The sequence below is a fragment of the Cannabis sativa genome, chromosome 8 (genome assembly GCF_029168945.1).
Source record: "Cannabis sativa cultivar Pink pepper isolate KNU-18-1 chromosome 8, ASM2916894v1, whole genome shotgun sequence".
In the NCBI taxonomy this organism is placed as follows: Eukaryota; Viridiplantae; Streptophyta; class Magnoliopsida; order Rosales; family Cannabaceae; genus Cannabis; species Cannabis sativa.
The window spans coordinates 23,412,266-23,421,255 of record NC_083608.1 but is presented as its reverse complement, the minus strand read 5'-3'; the positions used below and the strand labels follow the sequence as shown (position 1 = coordinate 23,421,255).

Below are 8,990 nucleotides of genomic sequence, written 5' to 3'. Positions count from 1 at the left end.
TGCATTGAAAATGGCTAAAAGCTTCAAGGGCAATAAGCTTATAGAAACCTAAATAAGAATTTATCATGATTCTACAAAGATTGAATTATCACTCAAAAAATCCAAATTTCATGCTTATAGAATATCATAGCAAAAAATCAAAGATATGAAAGCTATTAACTTTCAGCACAGTCAGGCAAGAAATGAAGATAATAAAAGTGAAAAAAAGCAAAATAGCACCTCTCTAAATCACAAATAAAGCTCATTATAACACCACATATATATATATATATATATACTAACATAGATACACCATTGAATAATTCATTTGCTTTCTCATGTAGCTTGTAAAAGATTACACATGTGTGCTTTCATGTTTTTTTAAATGCGTGGAACAAAAACCTGTGAGCATTTTATGTTTTAAGCAAGCAACTAAGCTATTCAATAGCAAAAGTACACATAAACAATCCGATTATTATGAAGATGATACCATATTGAAAGTCTAATAATAGAAAAAGAAAAAAACTAAGATAAAGTAAACTACTTTTCTCTTAAAGAAACAATCATAAACAAGACAGCAACTGATTAAAATAACAACAAATAATCTTAAAAAAAATGCTTTGGAATCCTCTAGGTTTCTCTGGTCTCTCCAGTCCCTCACTACAAGAAAAATGAGCATTACTGAGGACAAATTTCGTTGGTAAAAACCCCTGTTTTCGTCAGTATTGCGCATCAATGAGGACATTTCGTTGGTAAAAAGTCGTTGGGAATACTTCATTGGGAAAAACAATTATTAACAACGACTTTTTAAGTCGTTGGGAATAATATTTATTCCCAACGACAATGTCGTTGGAAATAATATTTGTTTTTTTTTAAATCTGAGTGCATCAATAACGACATTGTCGTTATTGATATTATTATCAATGACGACAATGTCGTTATTGAAGATCTTGTACGAAAAAAAATAAAAAATTATATTAAATTATTTGTAATTAATTATTTATATATATTATTATATTAAAATTATTAATTTAAATTTAAATTTTTTTTAATTATTTAATTAATTAATATATAAAATTATTTAATTAATTAATATATAAAATTTTTGAGTTAATTAAAATATAAAATCATTTAACTAAAAGAAAATATTTAAAGTCACTAATATTACAATAAGAGTAAGTCATAAACATTATAGTACTGCCTACCTAAATATAAATTAGTGTTCATAAAATATTAACAAACATATTAGACCGATAGTTCGTAAAATTAAAATAGATATTCTAAAAGAAGTTTGTAGTAGCATCGTCCTCATCACTAGCATCTCGAGGAACATCCGACCCAGGAACATCCGGCATCTGTGGGTAGTATGGCGGCATTTGCGAGCTGGTCATCATGTGAGATGTCTGCTGCCCATGTAGTGTCGGCATCATTTGAGATGTCTGCTGCCCTTGTTGTGTCGGCATCATCTGAGAAGTCTGTTGTCCTAGATGTGTCGGCATCATTTGAGATGTCTGCTCCCATGGTTGTGTCGGCATCGTCTGCGATGTGTTCTGATATTGCTGCCCTTGTGTCGACATCTGAACATTTTGCGGCATCTGTGACATTTGTGGCATCCGAGGCTCTGACACATGAGACGTCTGAGGCGACTGCGTCATCATATTCAACAATACTTGCGAATTGTTTGGCGACTGAAACACAAACTGCAAGTATGACTGGTACATTTGACTGTGAAATTGCTCAGGACTTAACATTCCAGGCGAAGGAACAAGAGGCTGTTGTAGCAGAGGCTGTTGTAGCAGTTGCTGAAACGAAGTAGGAGTCTGATGCGGCTGCTGAAAACCCATTGGGTTAAAACCCATTTGAGAGCGAGACGGTTGAGGACGTATGGGTTGGGTTGGAGCTGCATCATTCATCTCAACATCCATTGGTTCCCGACGTTCACGTGACATTTGTTGAGTCAACGTCTGTATTTGTTTCTGTAACTCAACAACTGTTTCCCGTAAGTCCGGTTGATCAGCAGTTGCAGGTTGTGAGCGTCGTCCTGATGATTGGCCTTTCAACTTGCGACCCACTCCTCGTTGATGGCCACGCCTCTCTCCAAGTGTTTTCCGAAGAATCTCAAGTTCTGAAACTTGTGAAGATTCAGGAACACTATTTCGAGTTGTCAACATCTCTTCCTATAATACAAAATAAGTTAGAAATCAAGCAAAGTTACAATTATTTGAAAATATTTAAAAGTTATTATTTTATATATCTTACATATTTATTTTTGGCAGCCTCATTGATGAAGGTGTTGGTGTCTTTCTTAGTATGACATTCTTTCCAAGTCTCAATGTAACCCTTTCCTTGCTGATAAATATAACTTGTTAGAAAATTATATATAAAGTAAACTTTGTAAAATAGAAATTTAATATATTAACTTACTTTTTGACGAAGAATCTCAGCCATAGTTACCGACCCTGTTGTTGAAGAGAATTTCATCTTCTGTCGATTGATAGAGTTTTGCTTCGACCGTTGAACGAAATCAGGAGTTGTGAACAATTCACATATTAGTCGCCATTGGTCTTCATTAAGTTCATTGGGAGGGTTCTTCACTGCATTTTCAAAGTCTTCTGGGTTTTTGTAATATTCTCTGAAGTGTTGCAATCTAATATTCTTTCGTGTTTTGTACTTCTCGGCCATCTCAGCTATCGAAATAGCTACTAACTTTGGATGACTGTCCAACTGGTAATAATGCTGCATATGACAAATTAAGATGAATTAATATGGTAATAACCACATTTATTAGTGTAGATAAATTAATAATTATTTACCCGAAGCTTGGTTAAGATGAGGTGTTCGTACTGCTCCGGGACATTTGCCCAACTTGGATGATGTCCAGGCACATGCAGTGCAACCTCTCGCCCTACCAATCGAGGAAAAGCTTTACTCTCCAACCCTACTATTTTGTTCGAGACACTGTCAACTTCTAATGGCAACGGGCCAGTAGAGTTTTTTCTTCTCTCTTCTAACTTTACTAAAACATTCCTCCCACGGCCTTTTCTCGCGTCACCACCTATGTTGCCATCAAAAATGTATATGTGTGAATAGTTGAATTAAAAAATTAAACACTTAGATAGAAAAATAACAAAAATACCTGAAGCCTCGCACGCAGTCGGTACCCTAGTAGGATCTAATGGGTCATCCCCGCCACCATCTCCACCATGATAATTAGCAACATCTGCTGACATTTTATGCTAAAAATAGAATAATAAAATCATATGAGTCCTTACTTAAGAGAATACGAACAACTCATTAACTCTTAAATTTGTTCTTTTACAATAATTTGTTGAGACAAAAGGATTAAAAGAAATATAACTACTCATCAATACAAACAGTACTAAAATCCATTATTCACAATCATCATCACTAATGAAATACAAATTTGTTGCGGGGGCTTCTTCAATTTCATCTTCAAGATGATCAATAAGCAAATCATCCTCCAGGTCTTCTGCAATTTCTTCATCTTCATCATTCCTACTATCATCAACATTTGGAACCATCTCAGAACTTTGAGGGACATCAACAATTGTTGGAGAATCATTAGTCCGTTGGACATTTAACTCCCCCAAATCCACTGATAGTGTAAAATTTGATGAGTTTGTGTCATGTACAACATCAACATCATCGGTCTCATTAGAAGCATCCAAAATATTTTCCCAAACTTGGCGGTGATGGACATTATGAACAACTCTCCAATTACGACCTCTAACTAGATCATCCACAAAGAAAACTTGCTTAGCTTGACTGGCAAGAATGTAGGGATCATCTTTGTACCATACACCACTAACATTTATGCTAGTGATATTATTTTCGATAATGATTTTTTTCTTTCTCGGATCTGTGTTGAACCCCTTACACCGAAATAATACAACTGAATATGCACCACTAAAGGACAAATGCAATATTTCTTCAAGTTCCCCAAAATAGTCAAAACCTTCTGTCCCTGCAACGGACACCCCACTATTTTGAGTATTACGGTCTTTATCTCGACTGTTTACAACAAATCGAACTCCATTCACTATACATGCCGGATATGAATAGACAACGAGATCAGAGCCAGCTGCTAAAGCTAGCAATTCGTCACTGTGTTCTAAAGACCCGAGCTTATACAAATCAAAAATCTGAAAAAACACGCATAACAATTAAGATTTGAGAGAGTTGATAATTTAGATTAAGTAAATAGTACGAAAAGGAATACTTGCACACCTTCTTATGAAACCACGAAGGAAATTCTTTTTTGTGTAAAAGATTATGGTTGGCATTCGGGTCCCTCTGTGCGATTATTTCAAGGTGCTCTCTATTAAAAGAAAAAAAATTATTACAAATTTAGCTAGATAGAATAATATAAATTATTCATTAAGCATTATGTAATAATTTTGATTAACTTACGTCATATAAGGGTCGATCTCGCTAGAATTCTGCAATATGTACCACTCAGCTCTTTTGCGAGTCTTCTCATCGAGAGTTGTTATTGTTTGCTTACCGAGTGGACGACATTGAGATTTATACACTGTTAAATAGCGAGATACACTAGGAGCATCTTCATTGCGCTCAGGACAGTTGAATTTTGTATGCACACCTTTGAAGTACATGGAACAAAATGTCAAAGCCTCATCTATAACGTATCCTTCAGCAATAGATCCTTCCGGCCTTGCTTTGTTCCTAACATAATTTTTCAACTTTTTCATATACCTCTCAAAAGGGTACATCCACCTCATAAAAACTGGCCCGCCCAATATGGCTTCCTCGGGTAAATGGATCACCAAATGTATCATGATATCAAAAAACGTTGGAGGATAAATTCTCTCCCTTTTGCACAAAATGTGAATAAGGTCTCCCTGGGCCTTCTCCATGTCTTTTACGTTCAATGTCCTTGAACATAAAATTCTGAAAAAATTGCACAATTCTATAATGGTGCTTGATACTTCCTTCGACAAAAACTTGCCAATACAAACTGGAAGTAACCTTTGCATTATGACATGACAATCATGGGATTTCAATCTAACAATATTGTCATTAGTTACTTTCTTCTTCAAGTTCGAACAAAATCCATCTGGCAATTTAACATCCTTCAAAAATTTGCAAAACAATTGCTTATCATTAGCAGTTAATACATAAGGGGCATGTGGTTTTAGCAATCTTTTACGAGCATCTTCGAAAATCCATAAGGATTGACGAATTCTCATATTTTTCAAATCTTGTCTTGCATTAGTGGTGTCTTTAGACTTGTCATTATCCAAGAGAGTGCCAAGGATACTATCACAAACATTCTTCTCAACATGCATAACATCGATGTTGTGTTTCAACTCATTTGCACTCCAATACTCAAGTTCATAAAAAATACTTTTTTTCCTCCAGTTATTTTCAGTGTCGCCTCTTTTTCGTTTCCCCAGAGCACGTTCAGATAGAGCATTCACTTGTTCTAATATTTCAGAACAAGTAAATCGTCTTGGCGGAGGTCTCTTCTCAACATTTCCATCAAATTCACGGTCTTTTCTCATACGATGATTGGATGGCAAGAAACGTCTATGACCAACATAAGATGTCTTACCAATCACTCGAATAGAAGTAGTATCCTCGTTGCAAGTAGGACAGGCTTTATATCCCTGTCCACTCCATCCGGATAAGCTACTACGGGCAGGAAAATCATTAATTGTCCAAAAAAGAGCTGCGCGCATGTTGAACATTGAGTTGGTTGTAGCATCTCTTGTTTCAACACCCTGAGTCCACAATGCGTTCAGCTCGTCCACCAATGGCCTTAAAAAGACATCCATGTCCTTACCAGGTGACTTCGGTCCAGGAATTAGGAGACTCAACATGAAATTGTTATCCTTCATACACATCCAAGGTGGCAAATTGTAATTCACCAACACTACAGGCCACATACTATACGAGAGGCTCATGTTGCCAAAAGGATTAAATCCATCAGCAGCTAAGCCTAGGCGAACATTTCGAGGATCTCTTGCAAAATCAGGATGTCTGGAGTCAAAGTCTTTCCACGCGGCAGAATCAACAGGATGACGCATAACACCATTTTCTCTCACACGACCAGTACGATGCCATACCATCTCTTTGGATGTATGTCTTGAACTGTATAATCTTTTCAATCGAGGAGTCAGCGGAAAGTAGCGCATCACTTTATGCGCTACTTTTTTTCCGCTTGTCTCCTCATTAATCCATCTACTGGTCCCGCACACCGGACAAAAATCTTTCGAGGCATGCTCATTGTGAAACAAACAACAATTGTTCACGCACACGTGGATTGATTCGTACCCTAATCCTAATTTTCCTAATTTCTTCTTCGCCTCATAGTGTGTTGCAGGAATTTTATTCTCCTTTGGAAATGCAAACTTCAACAACTTCAACAATTCATCAAAGATATAATTTGGTATTTTTCCCAAATTTTTCAAGTGCATCAACTTTGCTATAAAGTTGAGGGAGGATATCCAATCGCAACCAGGATACAACTCTGCCTCAATCTCCTCAAACATGTCATCATAATACTGACCCCTCTGCATTTCATCATCACCAGCTCTTTCGTCGTCATCTATCGGAGGGAAGAAATCTTCAATGACACCAGCCATCTCATCCGCATCGACATTGATGTTAGCCTCGACAGGTTCATCTGGCTCCCCATGGTAAATCCACCTCTCATAGCTGCTCTCGAAACCCTTTGTAAAGATGTGTGCCTCCACAGTATCCAAAGGATGCAATCTAGTATTCTTGCATTTAACACAAGGACAGAAAATTCTTCCGTCACAATCCTTGTGTTTAGACGCAAGTTCCATAAAGACTTGGAGACCTTCCCGATGAATTTGGATCCTTACGATTTCTCATGGTCACCCAAGTCTTATCGATTGCCATCTACCAAAAAATTTAAGTTGACTACATTATAATCAAATTGACTACTATCACACGAATTTGGTAATTTTGATTGTGTAGTTGAACTAAGGATAATCTTATGTCATTTTATGAAATTTTTTTTAACTTTTATTTTAATCTATACTTACATTAAATATTATAGTATTTATCAAATTATTTGTTAATTTTTTTTATTACAAGGATTTATTAATTATAAAATTTATCACTTATTCAATTATTAATTATTTATATTCAACTAATTAAAGTTATTTAAGATAACTTGGTACTAGTTTTATAAAAAATTATTAACTTATTATAAATTATTAAAATAACAAAATTTTTATTATCTAAACAATTTACCGAAATTCTTTTATTTAAAAATATTTTTAATTAATAAAATATTATATTTTTTTATTAATATAAATATTTATTAAATTTTTTTATTGTAAGAATTTATTCAATATTAAATTCATTACTTTTTCAATTATTAATTATTCTCAACTAATAAAAGTTATTTATTGATTCAAAAAAAAATAAAAGTTATTTATTAAATATTTAATTATTTATTATTATTTTTTAAACAAAATACAAATTTCATTTCTAAACTTTTACTTATTAATGAAATTTTTATTGTGTTAGGTGTTAGTTGTAAAGGAAAAGATAGGAAAGACGTTGAAGGGTATGTGGAAGTTCCCTACTGGAACTGCTGACGAGGTATACAATATTTTTTTACTTTAATTATAAAAAAAAAGCTGATTTTTTTTAATTAATTATACTCTACACATTATTATTACTTGATCAAAAGGCTAATATATGTAAATATATATATTATTGCTTACTTGTATATATATATATATATATAGCTTTTAATTTTTTATATCTCACCGCTGCAGGGAGAAGATGTATGTGATGCTGCTGTGAGAGAAGTGAAAGAAGAAACTGGAGTAAGCACATTAATTTTTTTGAACTTTAGAAAAATTCTCATTATATATAATAATCTTATTTTGTTTATTAATTTATATACTTTATGGTTGTGTAAATTCAGATTGACACGGAGTTTGTGGAAATACTTTCTTTCAAGTATGGATGGGGTTTTGCCTTAATTTCATTTTATAACTACTTTTATCTATGTCTATTATATATATAGTGCAGTTCTTATATTATATATTTCTAGTCTATAACAAGAAATATGAATTCATTTACGACAGGCATTGTTTGGGAAGTCAGAAATTTTCTTTGTGTGCATACTACGACCCAAATCACAAAAATAGTGATTTTCATGGATTTTCACAATCACAAATCAAACACAACAGCCCACCCACTCTTTTTCTCTATTTTCACCCTTCATTTCTATATGATTCAAACAATGAATCTGAACTTTTTCTAAAAATCTATATTAAAAAGAAATAAAAATCAGATTATATTTTACAGATATATTAAAAAGAAATAAAATTACAATAACTTAAAACAATACATACATTGTCAAAAACACATACATATATCTCAAATACATATATATTTAAACATATATCTAAAATAAATACAAACACTTAAACAAAAAAATTTATTTAAACATATAAATACTTTCCCAACAACAAATTTATATCAGATTATAAAAACAATATATGCATAATCAAAATGAGGGTATACCTCAAAAATTGCCGCTGTGGTATGCTGATGAAGCTTCAGGCGGAGGAGAGACCGGTGTGGGCTGAGCTGACGCGCGACGCTTCAGGGCGGTGGGACGTAACTTCAGGCGGTGCTGGAAAAATAGCAACAACTCAGATTCATTGTTTGAATCATATAGAAATGAAAAAAAAAAAATATAAAACCACTTATATAAAAACTAAAACGAAAAAAAAAAAAAACCAAAAGATGAACAGAGCAGTTAAAAGGTACACAAAATCAAAATATAAAACCACTTATATAAAAATCAAGCTACCCAAAAATTTTAGGAAAAAAACAACTACAGACCATCCATATTAAAATGACAACATTTATGTGTTTGTTTTTGAAAAGTATTGAAATAACACCATCTGCTATATTAATGAAAACAATTTTATTTTATTTTTAAAGGAAAAATTCTCGTTAGACTTTCATTCACAGTT

At 33.4% G+C, this 8,990-nt stretch overlaps 2 protein-coding genes across 3 annotated transcripts; both read right to left on the bottom strand.

The window, feature by feature from the left end:
• Positions 1-1,116: 1,116 nt before the first annotated feature.
• LOC133030207 (uncharacterized) lies at positions 1,117-4,175 on the bottom strand. 2 transcript variants are annotated; one of them, XM_061102613.1, is made up of 3 exons: positions 2,793-4,175; positions 2,404-2,715; positions 1,117-2,328 (listed from the first exon to the last, which is right to left on the bottom strand). In XM_061102613.1, the coding sequence occupies exon 3, from the start codon at positions 2,148-2,150 to the stop codon at positions 1,260-1,262; it is 891 nt and encodes a 296-aa protein (XP_060958596.1). In that variant the 5' UTR covers positions 2,151-2,328; positions 2,404-2,715; positions 2,793-4,175; the 3' UTR covers positions 1,117-1,259. The 2 variants fall into 2 exon arrangements, with proteins under 2 accessions (XP_060958596.1, XP_060958595.1); XM_061102612.1 differs by having other exon boundaries at positions 1,117-2,715.
• On the bottom strand, positions 3,369-6,809 carry LOC133030490 (uncharacterized). The gene is made up of 3 exons (XM_061103246.1): positions 4,411-6,809; positions 4,228-4,318; positions 3,369-4,142 (listed from the first exon to the last, which is right to left on the bottom strand). Exons 1-3 carry the CDS (start codon positions 6,807-6,809, stop codon positions 3,369-3,371), a joined length of 3,264 nt encoding a protein of 1,087 aa, XP_060959229.1.
• Positions 6,810-8,990: the final 2,181 nt, after the last annotated feature.